Source organism: Agelaius phoeniceus, chromosome 15, assembly GCF_051311805.1.
Source record: "Agelaius phoeniceus isolate bAgePho1 chromosome 15, bAgePho1.hap1, whole genome shotgun sequence".
NCBI lineage: Eukaryota > Metazoa > Chordata > Aves > Passeriformes > Icteridae > Agelaius > Agelaius phoeniceus.
Window position 1 is genome coordinate 712,872 of NC_135279.1, and position 19,168 is coordinate 732,039.

At 52.8% G+C, this 19,168-nt stretch overlaps 3 protein-coding genes across 4 annotated transcripts in view; 2 read left to right on the plus strand and 1 right to left on the minus strand.

The window, feature by feature from the left end:
• Nucleotides 1-5,735, minus strand: part of KCTD16 (potassium channel tetramerization domain containing 16) — a 65,819-nt gene extending 60,084 nt beyond the window's left edge. Inside the window, exons 1-2 of one of the 2 annotated variants that reach the window (XM_077186572.1) lie at nucleotides 5,608-5,735; nucleotides 3,283-4,428 (exon numbers count right to left, since the gene is read on the minus strand). In XM_077186572.1, coding sequence (XP_077042687.1) covers nucleotides 3,283-4,114 — 832 coding nt within the window. In that variant the 5' untranslated portion in view covers nucleotides 4,115-4,428; nucleotides 5,608-5,735. Of the gene's footprint in view, nucleotides 1-3,282; nucleotides 4,429-4,698; nucleotides 5,163-5,607 lie in introns of those variants that run through there. The other variant, XM_077186571.1, reaches the window with a different exon arrangement.
• Nucleotides 5,120-9,569, plus strand: LOC143695295 (uncharacterized). Its single transcript, XM_077186573.1, has 2 exons — nucleotides 5,120-6,670; nucleotides 6,913-9,569. The coding sequence occupies exon 1, from the start codon at nucleotides 5,120-5,122 to the stop codon at nucleotides 5,993-5,995; it is 876 nt and encodes a 291-aa protein (XP_077042688.1). The 3' UTR covers nucleotides 5,996-6,670; nucleotides 6,913-9,569.
• A 2,450-nt stretch (nucleotides 9,570-12,019) lies between these two features.
• Nucleotides 12,020-18,893, plus strand: YIPF5 (Yip1 domain family member 5). The gene is made up of 6 exons (XM_054642900.2): nucleotides 12,020-12,162; nucleotides 12,353-12,461; nucleotides 13,607-13,779; nucleotides 14,682-14,827; nucleotides 16,849-17,030; nucleotides 17,857-18,893. Exons 2-6 carry the CDS (start codon nucleotides 12,361-12,363, stop codon nucleotides 18,017-18,019), a joined length of 765 nt encoding a protein of 254 aa, XP_054498875.1. The 5' UTR covers nucleotides 12,020-12,162; nucleotides 12,353-12,360; the 3' UTR covers nucleotides 18,020-18,893.
• Nucleotides 18,894-19,168: the final 275 nt, after the last annotated feature.

Genomic DNA, 19,168 nt, shown 5'->3' on the forward strand with positions numbered 1-19,168 from the left:
GGCTGTGGAGGGCTGAGCCAGCCCGCTGCTGTCACTGCCCCAGCCCCAACACCACTGCCACAGAACAGATGTTCGAGTGCACACTTTCAGTACATCACATTATAAAGGCTGAAAATGCGAAAACAAAGACCCAGGCAGAGGCTGTTCACCCTCTTCAAAAATGAGGGAGTTTGGAGATGAGGTTTTACTTTGAGATCATTAAAGCAATAGTGGGGGGGAGCCCACAAAATGGTTCTGGTCAGAAATCCAGCCATAGCCAGTAGAGAATTTAAGAAATGTCTTTGCTATAGGAGAAACCGAAGGGAAGGGAAATGCATGAGCAGCCCCCAGCTCTCAGTCCCTCCCCTCCTGTGAGCAGGAGCCTGGCAGTGCCCCATGCCCACCCTGTGCCACCCCACAGTGTGTGACAGACCTGCCCAGGGGTGGCCCTGCTGGCCCATCCCAGCCTGTCTACAAGCCCTGCAGTGCCTCAGCCCATTTGGGGCTGGCAGGAGCCTGGCAGTGCCCCCGTTGTGCCCATGCCCCAGGCTCTCTCAGCAAACAGCTCAGGGCTGGCAGTGCCAGGCTCACCCTGCAGGGCTGGTTTGGGAAAGCCTCTCCCAAGGGGAGCTCTCTCCCCTGGGACAAAGGGCCCTGCAATGTTGGGGGTGCATTTCTCCCCAGCACACACTGTACCCGTGTGAGAGCTGCTCAGCTCACACCCCCTCCACTCCATCTCAGCCACTTTCAGATGGATTTGAACACGAAAAATGCTCTTTATCTTTGTGCCAACCACAGGCATTTTCCTTCCCAGTGCTATTTGGAGCATACAATGTGTTTGGTGTATTGAAACACCATTCCTCCCTGAATTCTTGCTCCTGTGCAACTAATCATCCATTTCCAGCTGAGAATATTTCCTCCAACAGGCCTTTCACAGGAGTTGCTGAGCAGCCCTGCAAAGACCACCTCTGCCTGTGCCTCCCCAGTTGTGTTAGACACCTCCAGGTTCAGGCCCATTAAGCTGCTCACAGCAGCCTGATGATTAATGCTTACATAGACACAGCTGGCAGCATCTAAAGAAGTAATTATGGCTAAGCAGCTGCAGAGGAGATGCCATGCTCCACTGCAAAGCCAGATGTCATTTTTATTGCTCCTCAAAGTTTCAGATGAAAGGGCTTTGGGACAATGGGAATGGAATCATTTCAGGAGATGTGGAGAGGGAGCTCCTTTGCTCCAGGTGGAGCCTCTGTCAGGGGCATCAGCTGCAGCCAGCCCTGAGTGTGGGCCTAGGGAAAATCCACAGCCAGAGCTCCATGGCAGCAGCAGCAGCACCAGCACTAGCACCAGCACCAGGCAGAACTGAACCACTCAGGCTGGGACAAGAAAGGGTCACCTGGCACCACAGCCATGGCCTTGGCTTTTACCTGGGGAAGGACACTGAAAAATCCACCTCTGAAACTGTATCAGCATCAAAACCCCACAAACCCCATCAGAGCCAAATCCAAAGCCTGCTGAACTGAACAGGGATCTTTCCAGGAACTTCAATCGGATTTAACTGATGAGAGAAGATTTTGTGACACCTGCTATGGACTTTCAATCTCCAAAATTTCTATGGTACCTCTCCTCTTGGTCCCTACCCTGGCTAAAGTGATGTGGGAGCAGTGTGCAATCCTTTAAGGTAAAAATTTCAGAAATATGAAAATCAGGAGTCTGTTCTGCTAATTCAGAGAAAGCCTATGTTCATCCTCTGTTCAATTAGCAGAGATCGTTGTGCCTGTAAAGAACTTATATTTTTTCCTTATTTTAAATATAAATGCCCAGCACAATTTTTCTAATTCATTCCTTTACCTACATTAATTCTCCTCCTAGAACTTGTACAAGACACTGTAATTTCAAGCAGAAGCTTCTTAATAACACAAATCATCTATCCCTGTTGGAATATAAGCGGATCCATGACCTTAGAACTATTTTGCTAAGAAATCCAGCTAGAAAACTAATTTTAAGTAAATCTACAGATGTCAAAAACCCAGATGGCTTTTCAGGATGCTAACTTAAGCTTCATTGCATAAGCAGATTAGGGCTGCCTGTTGAGCCCCACACAGGAGTAGATGGCACTGAATCCATGGAATTACACCCAAACTGTTCACTTCCTGATGCATCTTCCATCGAAAACTTTTGTCAGCTCCCCACGCCAGGAGCCTGCTCACTGTGAGCACCACACCCAGGGTGGCAGCTCTGCGTTCTCCCTCTATCTCTCTGTCTGTCTGTCCCTCTACCCCTGTGTCCCTGTGTCCCTCTATCCCTGTATCCCTCTGTCCCTGTACTCCTGTGTTCTTGTATCCCTGTATCCTTCTGTCCCTCAATGCCTCAATCCCTCTGTCCCTCAATGCCTCTATCCCTCTGTCCCTCTGTTCCAAGGCCACTGGCCAAAGCAGCAGCTGGCTACACTGATGGATGGGACAGTTGTTCCATCCTTCATGCTCCTCAAATGAAAATGGAGGCAAAGAGCCTCATGAACCTCTCAAAGGTTTTGGCACGGCAGATGTGGAATGACTTTGTGGTACAGCCTCACGGGATCCAGATTAGGCCGCTGTTACCATGGGTAACCAGCTGTACCTGGCTATCAGCTGAAGTTAATGAGCCCTTGAGCGCTCCAGCCCAGGGCAGGGGCAGCGTGGCTCCGGGGTGGCTGCGGGGAGCAGGGCACACCACGCTGCTCCTGGAGAGGACACCCGCCTTTCCACGGCCGTGTTGTGTAACAAGGCCCAGCCCCTGCCCCTCTCTGCTCCGAGCCCTCATTCCAGAGCGCAGCAGCTGAAATGCGGCCAGAGGGAAGGAATTGTGTTTTCCCCTCCCTGTGTGGAAGCGTGTCAGGGCTGCTGACAGATGGCTCGGCTGCCTGTGCCTGATGATTATCAAGCCTCTATTACCTTTGCAAAGTGAATCCCGGTCAAAGGTTTTCTGTAATGAATTTCGCAGTATTTGCACACTCGCTTTGTGTCCCACACGTCCCGGGAAGCGTGCGAGGCACTCGGGCGCTGATTTACAATGCCAGAGGCGCCGCGTCCTCCGGGCACAGGCACGGCACTTTCGGCAGTCTGTGCTGCCACCTAGCCAGGCCCGGCCCGCCGAGCTGAGCCCCGCTCCACCTGCACAGCCCGCACGGGAAGGTGTCCCCGGATCCGAGCCCAGCCAGAGCCTGGGCACGGCGCTGCCCGGCTGCGGGAACGCTCGCTCAGTGAACGGCACAGAACAGCCCGAGCTCGGCGCTGCTCTCCCCCTCCCCGTGCGGCCGGTACTTACGGTAGAAGACATATTCGGTGTAGCTGGACCAGACCTTGTCGTCTGTGTACTGGTTGACGAAGGAAGCCGTCACCGAGGAGTTACAGGCCACCATGTGGAATCCACACTCGGACAACATGTCAAAAGCCCTCTCCAGGTGCTTGAACTTGAGATAAAACCTGGAGGTGTACCTTTCTGGAGCCCTGTCCGGGTCTCTGCTTTCATTCAAACTTTCTCCAAAAACCTCTTTGACCAAAGAAATCCTTCCACAAACCAAAATCCTTGGGACCCTCCTGAATTTGGCATCTGCTTGGCTCTCCCTGCCAATGGTGCACGAGCCACGGTAGCCGATGGTGATGAATCCCCACTTGCGGTCGGGCGGCAGGAGCGACGAGGGGGGGCAGATTCTGGTGTCACTGCCCTGGGACACCTCTTCGTAGTCGCTGTGGCAATAATCATCAGGGCTTTGCTTGCTGTCATCGGGAGTCAGGAGCTTGACCAAGTCCGGGAGCTGGAAGTACTCAGCCTCCCTCCTGAGCCTTCCCTTCTCTGGGAAGTGGTCGGGCAGAACCACTTGCTTGTCCCTGAGATAGTCCAGAATGTAGCGGAACAGGAAACCATCTCTGTCGATGAAGAATCTTCCCTTGGAGTCCTTGGCCAGATCGTTGGCTGTGTCTCTCTTTGGGGTGAACATTTTCCAGAGCAGGGAGTGAGGGGTGCCAACCAAGGTGGAGTGGCGAGTGAAGTAAACCTGGCCGCCCACGTTGAGCTCCACCACCTCGGGGAAGGAGTGCAGCCCCGGCCCCTGCTCCCGGGCAGGAAGGTAAGTCCTGCAGTTGCCACTTAGAGCCATTGTAGTTTAAACTGAAATCAGCAGCACGGAGAAGCAGGACTATCAATCACATCAGAGGGTAGAATAAAGCTCCCAACGTTAAGAAGAAACAAGGGGGAAACAAGAATTGAGAAAATAAAAATAGCCAATAGGACTGTTTAAATGAAAAATCTGAATTGTCCATGAGTGACAGTGTGGCAGAAGTGGTTTATACACTGAGCCACAGAGGCTGGAGGCTGGAGAGCAATCACCTCATGACATGCAATCACATCATCAGATCTTCCAACAAAGCCATCAAAATCAAGGTCAAGCCAAGCCTATGGTCATTCACAGGTCTGTGAAAAGGGAAAACAAAACAAGGCACAAATTACTCTTTAAGCATCACAGCTGCTGCAACAGAGAAAAGCAGAACAGTTTGTAGAGCCAGGCTAAATCTGCTAAATAGGTCTCTTTATTTTGGCAAGTTCTATGCTTCTATTTCACAAGTATTCATCAATGGAAGGGCTACATATGACTCCACTATTTAAAAGAAACTGCAGACTTCATCTTTAAAGAAACATCTAAATCAGACATGCACATGAGGGAACAAGAACGGGGAGTCTTACCTTGGTAACAATTAATGCATAGCTCTTGTAAAGAAAACCAAAATGTCAAGACACTCAGAACACACATACAGGCACACAGGGTCCGGGTAGTGTGAATCCGATCCCAACAAGGGACAGCAAAGGCAAGAGAAGTGCTCTTAGCAGCATCCACGGAGGTCTCAAGTGTTAAACCGAGTCACAGGGAAGTTAACCGTGGCGGGTGACGAGGAAACCAGTACATACAGCACGGTGGAAGAAAATAAATAAATAAATAAACAAACAAACAAATAAATAAAATAATTCCCGAGTGGATGCGCTGGGCTGGGGGAGCGGGAGGGCAGCGGGGGCCGGCCCCGATGACTTGCAGAAAGCCCGCAGCCTGCGCTAGGCACTGCCGGGCTCCGGCGGCTCCCGCGGCGGCAGCGCGGCCGGCGGCTCCCCCATGGCCCGCCGGGACCGCGGGCACCGCGGGGCCGCCCCGCGCCGGCTCCGCTCCGCCCCGCTGCGCGCTCCGGGCTCCGCTCAGCGGCGCGGGGCCGGCAGCGCGGAGGGCGATGCCGATTGCATCATCTTAAAGGAGTCGGGCCGGGATGGGCGCCGCGTCCCGCGCCGGCACCGGGCAGCGCCGGGCACGGGCACAGGCACAGGCGGGCAGCGCCGGGCACGGCAGGGCGCGCACAGCCCGGGCAGCACCGCGGACAGCGGCAGCACCGCGGACAGCGGCAGCACCGCGGACAGCGGCAGCACCGCGGACAGCGGCAGCACCGCGGACAGCGGCAGCGGCAGCACCGCGGACAGCGCCGGTCCCCGCCGGGCCGGGCCGGGCCGGCAGCGCTGCCGCCCGCCGCTCACCGCTCGAGCTCCGGTGCAGTCCCTCCCGCTCCGTCCCCTCGGCCGGCAGCGCCCGACCCCTGCCCGCCCCCAACGTGCCTGTCCCGGCTCCGCGGGGGCTCCCGGTGCGCGGCCGCGGCTGCCGCGCAGGAGCGGGACTCGCTCCCGCTGCCGCCGCTCCTCATCTCCCGGAGCCGGCAGGGAGGGGACCGGCCGCGGGGCGCGGGAGGGAGGAGGAGGGACCGGGGGCGGCTCCGGCGGTGCGGAGGACCCGCTGTACTTGTGGGTCTCTCACGGGGAGAGCCGCGGACGCGCCGGCACCGCCACCTCGTGTCCGTCCCCGCTGCTCGGCCCGGGCGCTGCGGGCACCGAGAGAGGAGCCGGCAGCCCGGTGCAGCCGAAACCCAGCGGAGGCGCTGCGGGAGCGGCTCCCCGGGCACCCCACACTGCCGGGCACCCGCGGGAACGGGACAGCACAGCCCCGTGACAGCTCACACCACTCCTCTCGGAATGATAACACTCACACCACTCTTCTCGGAATGATAACACATGAGAAAAGAAAGCCTTTTACTCAAAGGTGGCTAAAAGCTTTAGAGTGAAGTCTCTGTGTGATGGAGTCACCATGCAGGGGTAGATTTTGCTGACTGCACTTAAGTTCACAGATTCACGGAATATTTTGAGTTGGAAGAGTCAAGGATCATGGAGTCCAGCTCTTAAGTTAATCCACACGGGGATTGAATCCACAACCTTGGTGTATTAGCACCAGCTGAGGCTGCAAATAAACATGGCCATAATTTAAAAACATGGCCGTAATTTAAAAGAAAATAGCCAAAAGAATAATTTTCAAGGCTAAGACAGAAAATCATTACTTGTGTACCTACAGACTTTTCAAATTAAATCTGAAAGCTGAACAGTTAATCAATTAACTGTTGATTTTTTACCTTAATTCATTAATTCTGAAGCAACTGCTGCACTCCTGAACAAAATCTGTCTCTCATTTCAGGATCTTTATTTTCAAACCAGCAGAATCTGGTGCCACTACAGGGTGTGCCGGCTGTGCCTCAGAAAAGCCCAAGTCCTGTGTCCTGCCCTCGTGGCTCTGCAGAGCAGCTGAAGCAGTGCAGGTCAAGGGCTCCATAACCCCTGCACAGAGGATTTAAAGGTGGGATGTGAGATCATGTTCACTTAAATGTCTTCATTACTTTTTTAAGAGCCTGGTGCAGTCGGTGCAGACAGGATTTAACACCTGCATGACCAGCCACGGGGATCGACAGCTGCCTCTGGGAGTGCCAGTGCTGTCCCTGTTCAGAGCAGGGAGAATTGCATCAGCTTTTGCAAACATGTCAGTTGTCTGTGCTAGTTCATATGCTGCAATCTAATTAAAATCCATTTTCATCCTGGCAGGGCTTGAAGAATCCATTCCCCATCCCCAGTAAGAGCTGGCGGTGCTCAAAGCGGCACGGAAGCGTTTGTGATGTCCCCGTGACAAGAAGCCAAGGCCCGAGGCTGGGGTGGAGCTCAGCCCGCGCTGCCCGGGGCCAGGACAGCACAGCGAGTGGGATGTGCAGGGGCTCCGTGAGCAGGGACAGGAGCTACCCACACCTGGGACTCCTGACAAGCTCAAACGAGCAGCAGGCATGGACTCCCTGTGATTAGCCAGTAGAGACAGCTCTAAGCTCGGAGTCTTTTTGAAACATTATCATCAAAATTGCCCTTTGAAAAGAACAAAACCCATAGAATTTTAATCACAACAGCTTTAGAAATGCAACTGCACTTTTCAAATAGTAATGAAAGCAATTCAGCACCTGCTTTTATTTCTTCACATGGGACGTTCCAATCATTTCACTGTAACACAATTTCCTTTGATGAAATGACTTCAGGAGTAAAAGCATCACGTAATGCTCCCCAGCTAAATACAAGCCATGGGCCAAATCCATCAAAATGCAGCTTGACAGAGTGAAACTTTGAAATCTGGGCCAAATGCACGGTGACCTAAATGTAAAATATGTGTCAGGACCACACCAAGGAGCAACTACAGTTCTGATGGAAGAGAAAAGCAGTAACCATCAAAGGGAGGAGGATGAAGCGCTTCTCACTTCTGACAGATGCCTTCATAACCTTCAGCACAGGCAAGGGAAAATTTAGCCTGAGCTTAAAGTGTATGTTCCAAAAGCCCCAGCATAGCTGTGCTGGAAGCCAATCCATGAACACTGTGACATCATTCACAGGTTTGAGGTCATTCCCTATGACAAAGTGCTAAATTGGCATTTCAGAAAATCATGGAACAGGTGACTTTATTGAATTTGGTGGGTGTTAGAAATAGGTGTCTGAAAAGCAGCAGCAATGAGTGCTAGAAAGGAAGGGCAGTGTTACCTGGGCTGGAGTAGCAGGGTGTGTGTGTGTGTGTATCACCTCCCATCTCCAGAGGAAACCTACAGGCTGGAAATTCCAATCAAGTCGCCCACACATAGTGAGAAACATGGAAGCTGTTTATCAGCAACAACACAAGAGCTTTGAGGTGCCTGGAGAAGGAGCAACTGAAAGAAGCAGAAACTGAAGTAGTAATTCTGAGGAAAAAATACATTCAAGTTGGATTTTGGATAGAAGATTCCACCTAAAAAGCCACATGAGAACTTTCATCGCTCTGTGTGGTCTTTACACACAATAGTTCAAGTAAAAAAGGAAGAAAGAAGAACAGCACTTCCAGTTCCAGGCTTGCACTTTGATTCAGGAACAACTTCAAGGTGCCACCTCAGGATCCTTCAGTCCTGTTCCCCGTAACATTCTGTGCTTCTCAGCAGGCTCATGTCTGAGTACTGAGCCCAGGCAATGTTTCCCAGGGCAGCGAGAAGAGGGCAGTTTCTGAGAGGGTGGCATGGCAGAGGAACAAGGAATGTCTGCCCTGGGCCTATCATGGGGCCAGTGAGGCAGAAACCGTGTCCTGCACCGGTGCTCCCAGGCAGGACTGCCACTCCAGCCTCAACCACGGCAAAGAACAGAGCCTGAGGGGAACCAGTCCCCGACTCCTGCGAGTTCCAGCCCCCTAACCCAGACACCCCTCCAGCAGGGGCGGATCCTTCCCATCAGCCAGCTCCAGAGCTCCCTGCAAGGCAAGCCAGGCAAGAACAAGTGATACCGAGCTAAATCAGAGATTATCCCCTGATCCAGCAGTGTGAATTACACACAGTGCAATTCTCATCTGCTCAAATCCAGCGGTACGTGCGAACGGGAAGCCCTAACAAATCTTTCCCTTTGAAGAAAAAGCATAAAGCAACACTAAATGGCTGAGTGTCCCTGAGAAAGGATCTTCCAGCAAAGAGCGTGAGTGCCATGCAGGCGGGTTTATTCACAGAGTAAAGCATTACACAGATTTGCCCTTGATCTTTTATTCATAACACAAGTGCAGAACGTATTTCCATCCCAAACAAGCAAAGGGGAAGAGCAGCTTTCCCAGCTGCTCAGGATGAGAGCAAGGCTCAAACGGAGACACGACATCGCTCTCTGCCATGGTGTATCACACAGAGAGGGCTCACAGCTCCTGCCCAGAGACCCTTTACTCCTTCTGGCAAACACCAGACCCGCAGCACACGCACAGCACAAGGTCTGAGCCTTCCAGAAGGTGACAGTATGAGGGAATCATGTTCCAGTGAGCTCCATATCAATCACTGCACATCGGGGAACATTCTGGAGAATAATTGATAGATGTGTGCTGACAGCTCCTCTGGAATTCCATGGCCACTGTTCAACAAAGCAATCTGCTACACAAACAGCCCTGACCCTGCAAGAGAGCTGGCACAGGCAGGGACCTCATGGAGACATCAGCAACCAAGGATTAAAATCAAACAAAAATTGCTGTTTTCTGTCTCCCCTCTGCAAGGTGCTTCCTTCCTCCCCTTCAAGTTCTGCCATAAGAAGGCCTATTTCAGCAGACATCTTCCTCCTCTCCCTTTCCCCATCCTCCCATTCCTCCAGAGTTCTTTGAATAATACTTTTATTCTCAGTCTGATTCAAACTATTCTGTTATTAACACTGGTGTAATTAAAGTGTTTTTTTTAACATTACAGCTAAAACAAAGCTTTGGTAGCATTATCATGACACCAGCACTGTGTAACCTGTGTACTGAGTACTTTTATGAGTACTTTTCCCAGGTTGGAGCCATTTCAAGGTCTCTTGCAAATCCAAATTCCCTATCCAGGTGGTGTTCAAGGCCAGGTGGGGCCTGGAGCAATCTGGGCTATGGATGGGATGAGTTTTAAGGTCCTTTCCACCCCAAAGCAGTGTGGGATTCTGGCATTGTGTGGTAGCCCCCAGTGCAGCTGGAGCTGGTGCCTTGGCAAAGGGACGGTGCCTGGCATTTGGTGTTTGGTGCTTCCCCAGGCTGCAGCTCCAGGCAGTCCATGGGCTGTCCTCCCCAAACCACTGGGAAAGAGCAGCTGTGCAGCAGCAGTGTCTGTCCTCCCCAAAGCATTGGGAAGAGGCAGCTGTGCAGCTGCAGTGCCTGCCCTCCCCAAACCACTGGGAAAGAGCAGCTGTGCAGCAGCAGTGTCTGTCCTCCCCAAACCACTGGGAAAGAGCAGCTGTGCAGCTGCAGTGCCTGCCCTCCCCAAACCATTGGGAAAGAGCAGCTGTGCAGCTGCAGTGCCTGCCCTCCCCAGAGCATCGGGAAGAGGCAGCTGTGCAGCTGCAGTGCCTGCCCTCCCCAAAGCATTGGGAAAGAGCAGCTGTGCAGCAGCAGTGCCTGCCCTCCCCAGAGCATCGGGAAGAGGCAGCTGTGCAGCTGCAGTGTCTGTCCTCCCCAGAGCATTGGGAAAGAGCAGCTGTGCAGCTGCAGTGCCTGCCCTCCCCAAAGCATCGGGAAGAGGCAGCTGTGCAGCTGCAGTGCCTGCCCTCCCCAAAGCATTGGGAAAGAGCAGCTGTGCAGCTGCAGTGCCTGCCCTCCCCAGAGCATGGGGAAAGAGCAGCTGTGCAGCTGCAGTGCCTGCCCTCCCCAAACCATTGGGAAAGAGCAGCTGTGCAGCTGCAGTGCCTGCCCTCCCCTTGACCCCACGGGCTGTGTCAGAGCACCCGCTGTCCCAGAGGGCTGGGAGTCCATCCTGTGACTCCCTTCAGCAGTGCTGAGATGCCTGGTGCAAGGAAAGCTCATCAACGAAAGCTCGACCTAAGCTGTCAGGAAATTCTAATAATCTAAGCAAACCCAAAGAGGTTTCTCAGCAGAGAGCGTTTCCCCAGCAGGTCCCAATTGCACAGCCCAGTGCCTGGGGTTTGGGTCTCATTTGCCTGCCCAGTGAGCTGCAGTGAGGCACACAGCTCAGCCCAGGGGCACTAAGCCGCAGCCCGCACACTGTGCAGCTCTTGCATGAACGCTGGCATCTTCTCAGCCTGCAAACACTCATTCTCCTAAAGTGTAAATTTGCATGAAGCGGCTTACGGCACAGTTACTGATCTCTGTTTTCCGTGGCTGTAATTCTCCACCGTACTCCATTCAGCTCTACAAAGTGACACATTTCCTGGGAGCCTGTTCTTGCCAGTGCCATGGACTCTGCACTGTCAGATCTGCTTTGCAGGTGAGGCTTGGAACAGGGCTGCGATTTAAATACAGCCATTTCACCGGCAGAATATTACATACACAGGTTTGTAACAAAATGACTGTAACTGTGTCCTGAGCCAAAATGAATTTAAAAATCCAAAGGAAAAACCTACACATACTTATACCAGGAACATGGCCTGTGTAATGTTGTGTGCCCCATGGCTGGTGCCAGGCTTGGCTCCAGGAGGCTGCCAGAGCGCAGAGCACATCGTGCATGGGGTGGAAATGGTTCTGGTGTAGTTCTGAGCCTCATCAGCGAGGTGTGAAACAAGGATAAAGCAGCAGCCCTGACTCAGCTCATTGGGAAGTTTCAGCTGCCCTTCCCCAGCCAGGGTTTTCCCTGACTACCACCTCAAAGCCCACCCAAGCCACAAAGCAGGGCCGCTCCTCCCTGTGCTCAGCTCTGGGACATGAGAGACTTAATAAAAACGAATTCTAGTTAACAGGCCTCTAAAGACTGCTGAAATCATTTTCCCCAGCCTTGGGGATAAACACTGAGTGACCCTAAAATGAGCTTCTCCACATGAGAGTGTGTTCACAGTGCCAGTCGTGCCACTTTTCTCAGTGGCCCCGTATTCCCAGGTCCGCCAGCTCATTTGGGAGGGGTGGGCCAACAGCCGGGCTGTGATACAAGAAGATTCACAGCTCTAGCAAAGCTATTTTCGTGTGGCACAGGAAAATATTTCTTGTGGACTTATGAAAGGGAGTGAAGCCGCTGCACCGGAGCCACACCGACCCCGTGTGGCTGAGCCTGGGCTCCAGGGAGGGCCGGGCTGAGGGAAGGCTGGGCTGAGGGAGGGCTGGGCTGGGCTGGGCTGGGCTGGGCTGAGGCGGGGCCGGGGCTGAGGAGGGGCTGAGGGAGGGCTGGGCTGGGCTGAGGGAGGGCCGGACTGAGGGAGGGCCGGACTGAGGGAGGGCCGGGCAGGGCCGAGCTGAGCTGAGGCGGGGCCGTCCCGTCCCGTCGCGCGCGTGCGCGGAGCGGCGCGCGGTGTCCCGGAAGTGGAGGCGCGGCCGTGACACGTCGCAGGGGCCGCGGCGGCGGGAGCGGGGCCGGGCCGTGGCCGCAGGTGAGGCCGGGACCCGGGCAGGGAGCGGCCCGGGGCCCACGGAGCGGGGTACGGGGCGGAGCGGCGGGCGGGCGCGGGGCGCAGCGCGAGGTCCCGGGCCCGCGGCGGGGCCGAGCGGCGGGAGCGGAGCGGGAAGCGCCGCGCGGAGCCGCTCGGGCCGGCCGCAACCCGCCTCGCTGGTCTCTTGCAGAGGGGGCGATGTCCGGGTTCGACGGCTTCAACACCGAATTCTTCCAGAGCAGTTACAGCATCGAGGACCAGGCGCAGCCCTACGACTACACCGGGCGGCCGTACAGCAAGTAACTCGTGTGCCCTGCCGGGGCACGGCATCCGGGGCTCGGCTCGGGGCACCCCAGATCTTAGCCCGTCCCGCCCTGCCATGGCAGGGACACCTTCTGCTGTCCCAGGGGCTCCCAGCCCTGTCCAGCCTGGCCTGGGGCACTGCCAGGGATGCAGGGGCAGCCCCAGCTGCTCTGGGCACCTGTGCCAGGGCCTGACACCCTCCCAGGGAGCAGTTCTTTCCCAATATCCCATCCAGCTCTGCCCTCTGGCATTGGGGAGCCATTCCCCTTGTCCTGGCACTCCAAGCCCTTGTTCAAAGTCCCTCTCCAGCTCTCCTCTAGGTTTCCTTAGGATACTTCTGGGACAGTCTGTGTCTCCAGGAAGGTTTGGCACTTCAGCCAGCTGCTGGTTTCTGGAAATGAGCCCCAGTTGTTCTGTTGGATGGAGAGCTGAATTCACTGTCTGTAAATGGAGCTCTGAAGGAATTCTGTGTTCAATTCTCTGCCTGGTAGATTTTAGAGCAAGTGTTAGGAGATTAAAGGACAAGTTATATGAACAATCTTAATTATATGAGTGATCTGCATGTCCTTGGGAGAAGAAATACTGTTTTTCTGCAGCTCCATCTCCTGTCACTCACTTGGGAACTAGGAATTAGTGCCACCTAAGCGAGCCTGCAGTGTCCTGTTGACTCCCAGGCTGCAGCAGGGAGGTGTGGAGGATGTTCCTGGGGCAGGGGGATCCTGGCAGCCCCGTGTGAACATCCAGCCTCTGGCTGAGGGCTGTGCTCCCTCTGTGTGATCCCTGAGATGGATGGAGCAGGTCAGTGCCATTTGTGACCTGAGCAAATGTGTCCCCTGTGCTGGACTCTGCTAACCTGAGGAGTTCTGCATTTTCCTTCTGTTTCCACAGTTAAAGATTTTGGAAACGTTTATGGAAATCTCTGTGGTGAGACTTGGGATAGATAATGGCAGGAATACCTGAAGAGTTGTTTAGGGCAGAGGGTGGCTTTGGTTGGCTTGTTTTGTATGGGATCACATCACGGAACTTTTTAAGGCAGAAGGAAGGGGTGTCTGTGACACGCTGACTGGGAGAAGCTTTGCCTTGCAGGAGGTGTCTCAGCAGCAGCTCTGGGTGTGCCCTAACGTGGGGTTGTGCTTTGCAGGCCCTATGGAGGCTACGAGTACCCCCAGCAGGCTGGCTTTGTGCCCCATGACATGATGCAGCAGCAGCAGCCCTACACGGGGCAGATCTACCAGCCCACGCAGGGCTACACCCCAGCCTCAGCACAGTCTTTCTATGGGAGCAACTTTGAGGATGAGCCTCCGCTACTAGAAGGTATAACTTTGCTGTGGCCTAAGGCCAGAACTCCTCCTAGTTTGGGGGTAAGTTGGTAGCAGTGTGTGGATTCCCTGCTGCTGCTGCTGGGAGTGCTCAGTGCGTTCGAAATTCCCATTGAATTTTTTTAACCTGTATTTTGGCATGTAAGATCCTTGTTCTTGTGTGATCTTCTGCAGCTGGGAATTTGTGCTTTCTTGTTTCACTCCAGCTGCTCTGTGGCAGATTAAATCAGTTAACTGGGAGACCTGACTTTGTGGCAAAACACTTAATGTTCCTCATGTTGCAAATAATAATTGTAACTGCCCGCTTTGTGAATTAAGTGCCTGCAGGTGCTGTGAGTTGATCTTGGTTAGAATGGGAATGTTTCATTGCTAACAAGGAATGCTAAACACTGCAGAAATGCCTTTGTGGAGTACAGCCTGTGCAGAGTGCCAGGCTGGATATTCAGCTAAGTCTGGCTTGCTGGGATCAGTTTCCAGCTTATTTCTGTTATTTTTCAGTTCCCAACAACTGAATAAACTGTCCCTGTTAGAGGGTGGAGAGACAGGCATCTGTCACACCTGTCCCCAGGCATGATACCTTCCACCCCCTGGGCTTTTTTATTCATTTATTTACATAAATAAAACAGGATCAGGGAACTGGGCTGAAAGCACCTCTGTAAATGCAGAACTCTGTGCTTGGCCTCTTCCCTGGTCCTTCAGAAACCACCTGGGCACTTCCCAGCACCTGAGACTGGGCATGTGTGGAGGCAGCAGGAGGAAAGAAGGGAGGGCTCAGTTCCCTGGTGCCCACCATGGATCTGGGGGAGATGGGAACTGGAGAGGCCGGGAAGACAAAGAGAGGAGCAAGCGGGGCAGCCAGGAAGGGAAGAATGAAATCCATCTTGTGTTCACTTGCAGAATTGGGGATCAATTTCGACCACATCTGGCAGAAAACACTAACGGTGCTGCACCCCCTGAAGGTGGCTGACGGCACCATCATGAACGAGACGGACCTGGCCGGGCCCATGGTGTTCTGCCTGGCCTTTGGGGCCACCCTGCTGCTGGTGAGGCACTGCCCCGGGGCTGCTGGGCACAGCTCTGCTGGGAAACGTGCCAGGGGAAGCCTGCATTGCCTCAGGGCTCCTGGGGAAAGCTCATCCTTCCCATGGAGTGTCCTGAGTGGGAAGGGACCCCCAGACATCACCAGAGTCAGCTCCTCACCCTGCACAGCACAGAAATTGTGTGTGCATGGCAGAGGCACAGGGGCCTCTCACACTGCTGGGATGGGGGAGCTCTGTCACTCCAGCTGGGATTTCAGTGCCAGCTCCCTCTGGAGCAAACCTGTTCTCACACTGCTTGTGTTGCTCAGTGGGCCTGACACTGCTCGAGCCTGGTCACTTCTTCTAACTGAGCTTAATTGGGGTAATTGTGCTTTAATGGCTCACAGATGACAGCAAACAGTGTTCCTTGGCATTGAAAGCTTCAGGGGCTTTAATCTGTTCTAGCTTTAAATGCTTCAGGCACTGCTTGTCATTTCTGCCTAAAATTTCACGTTGCTGTGACAGTTAAAACACACTGTGGTACCAAGGGGCCTTCAAGCCTACTTTAATAAGTAACTTCTATTTATGGAAAGTAGGCCAGTCAAATTAATGAACGTGTTTATAATAGATACATCTGAGTTTTCTTTTCCTAAAAATTTATTTCTCCTGTGTGCTTTTAAAAAAATCCATGGAATGTGGTGAAAGGAAGTGGGCAGAGCCTGGCACAGAGGTTTCAGCAGTTGTGGTTGTTTCCTGTGCTGCTTGGGAAGGAGAGCTGGGTCTAAGCACATCCAGTTTGGAAGTTGTTGGAGTGGGACCCCTGGAAGCTGCACAGCCCCGTGTCCTGCAGGGTGCCTTGGGCAAGTGCTGGAGGGGAAGCAGCAGTGTCAGCCTGGGAAAACCAGGAGATGACCTGAGTACATGGACATAACCCACATGTGCTTCCCCTGTGCTTGTGAACAAGCAAATGTGGGTTTGGCTTTTTAGAATCTCCCTCAGCTAATCCCAAGTTCACACCCAGTGCTTGGCAGCTCAGCCTCAGCTGTTCCTGGGATTTTTAAAAATAATTTTCTTTGTGCCATAACTTTGTGCATTCTACCACAAAGTAAAGGGCTTCAGCTCTGGATTTGTCAAGAAGTTCCAGTTCTGTAAAGATCATTATTGCAAGTAATCAATCAGCATGAGAAGTTCTTGATTAAACCCTAAACAGTTCCTGGGCTGAGATCAGAGAACAACCAGATCAGAACCTGTTCATTAAGATCCAGAGTCAGGAGGAATTCCAGGCTCCTGGAGCATGAGGTGTCCTGGGACTCTGGGGGGGAAACACTCCTGTGGGATGGGAGTGAGGGAGCTGGGGCTGGGGGACAGTGCCTGTGCCCACCCCTGCTGTGTTCCAGGGTGGGTGGATCTGCTCCCTGGGCTGGGTCCATCCTGACCCCATCCTGGTTCCATCCCGACCCTATCCTAACTCCAGTCCTGTGCTGGTCCCATTCTGACCCCATCCTGTGCTGGTTCCATCCTGATTTCATCCTGTGCTGGTTCCAACCTGTGCTGGTTCCATCCTGATCTCATCCTGTGCTGGTTCCATCCTGATCTCATCCTGTGCTGGTCCCATTCTGACCCCATCCTGACTCCAATCCTGTGCTGGTTCCATCCTGATCTCATCCTCTGCTGGGCCCATGCTGACCCCATCCTGTGCTGGTCCCATCCTGACCCCATCCTGTGCTGGTTCCATCCTGACCCCATCCTGACTCCATCCTGGTTCCATCCTGACCCCAACCTTGTGCTGACCCCATCCTGTGCTGACCCCATCCTGTGCTGGTTCCATCCTGACCCCATCCTGTGCTGGTTCCATCCTGACCCCATCCTGACTCCATCCTGGTTCCATCCTGACCCCATCCTGTGCTGGTTCCATCCTGACCCCATCCTGTGCTGGTTCCATCCTGTGCTGGTCCCATCCTGACCCCATCCTGACTCCATCCTGGTTCCATCCTGACCCCATCCTGTGCTGACCCGGTGCTGTCCCGGTGCTGTGCCCGCTGCAGGCTGGCAAGATCCAGTTTGGTTACGTGTACGGGATCAGCGCCATCGGCTGCCTGGGCATGTTCTGCCTGCTGAACCTGATGAGCATCACCGGGGTGTCCTTCGGCTGCGTGGCCAGCGTGCTGGGCTACTGCCTGCTGCCCATGATCCTGCTCTCCTCCTTCGCCATCGTCTTCTCGCTGCAGTAAGTGCTGCTGTGTGCCCCTGGGGCACAGGGCCCTCCTGCCATGGGATGGAATCACTGGGAGGAGTCTGCACGTCCAGTGCTGGAGCTCTGGATCGTTTGAATGTGACAGGAATCTTCAGTAAGGGCAAGAATTAATTATCAATGGCTTCGGGTATTTACTGGGGGAAGGGGGTGAATCCTGGCTTGACCTCCAAGTCATTAAACAGCTTTTGAATACCTAGGCTCCAAGAGCAAGCTCAGGTTTGTTTTCAGCCAGCTCTGAATCTGACAGGTCTCAGCACCTGTAAAGTCTGAAAGTAATTATTATTGAAGACACAAACTAGGATTTTACAAATACAAGAAAATGCAAATGATTTGTCTTGGCTCTGCGAATTTAGGCACTGAAAAGAAACAGCTTGGCAGAGAATTTATACTCACTGCTTTGAAATTTTCATATGCATAGAGTTAATTTTGAGGGGGCTTTCTACCATCATAATTGACTGATACTGTTCTAAAATTCTAGAATCCAAGAATGGTTTGGGTTGGAAAAGCCCATCCAGTGCCGCCCCTGCCATGGCAGGGACACCTCTCACTGTCCCAGTTTGCTCCAAGCCCCAGTGTCCAGCCTGGCCTTGGGCACTGCCAGGGATGCAGGGGCAGCCACAGCTGCTCTGGGCACCCTGTGCCAGGGCTTTCCCAGTGCTTTCAGTGGGAATATTTCATTTAATGCCAAGTGCTGAAATTGATCCCAGAACCTGCACAAGGTGTTGATGAGTGCAGGTGGGACTCGTGCCGGTGGACAGGCACAGGGGTCACGGGAATTCTGGTCTTTCTGCCTTTGCAGGGGGATGATGGGGATTATTCTCACGGCTGGAATTATTGGCTGGTGCAGCTTTTCTGCTTCCAAGATCTTTATCTCTGCCTTAGCCATGGAGGGCCAGCAGCTGCTCGTGGCCTACCCCTGCGCGTTGCTGTACGGAGTCTTCGCCCTCATCTCCGTCTTCTGAACAGACTCTGGGGGCCAAAAGGAAAATCCCAGCGTGGAACATGGACTTGGACCAGAAACAGCTGCAAACAACTGTCTCGTGTTGCTATCATGAAACCTAGACCTGTTTGAATCACCTGGAACAATGGAAAATGTCTCGTGTTCACTTTTTTAGGACCTTGAATACTGTTTTCAATGACCTGGGGAGTCCAGAGCTTTAATACGTGTTCATGCTTATCAAGTTCCTGTGATTTCTTTCCCATTCCTAGATATTTAGAAAAAGTAACTTTCAGTTGTTTATTTGAGGGTTGTGATTTTTGTTCATTTTGTTTTGTTTTGTTTTCTAGGGGAGGGCGAAGGGTTGCAGTTACAAATTGGTAGATTTTTATCTAAAACAGTGAAAGGAGCTGCCGTGGATTTGGGGGACTCTGGATAAATCTGCAGGAAAGAGGAACCTGTTTCCTGACCCCTCTCACCAAAAATGCACAAATGAACAAAAGTAATTAGAGTATTTCCTGTATTTTAACCAATATCCTCCTAAGCTCTCCAGTCTCAATTATTTGTTCATTTTCTGTGAGAGTATTTCAGGATTTAAGATACTTAAATTATGAAGTAGAAAACAGATGCTTAAAAGTGAAAGGGATCTGTGATTCTGTCACACTTGAAACATGACCACATTGGGGTGTCTGTAGCTTTATGTTAACTGGGATTTCTGAAGGACGTGGGCAGAGGTTCCTTCCCTCATGGTGCACATTCTGCTGGATGGATGAAGAGGAATCTCTCTCACAGTGCTTCCAAGGAAAACACCATTTGGAAAACGTTATGCTTGTCAGTATTGTAGTTATTGTAAAATAATTTAAGGCATATTGATTAAATTTTCCTTAAATTTTGAAAAAGGTGTTTGATTTTCCTAACCTTTATTTTTGATGTTCAGTTACTAAAATATAAATTTTCATGTTGAAACAAAATCACATTTATAATTGAATTCATTGGGTGGATTTGGTGTTTGCTACAGTGAGTGAAGAGCAGGAGGGAGCTCCTGTCCTGTGTCTCTGCAGATCAATAGCACTGATTTTCAGTGAGCCTAATGAACCACAGTCCTAGGACATAGAAGAGCTCCCTCAGCTGCTTGAGCAAGTCAGGTTCTAACACTCTAATATTGTACTTTGAG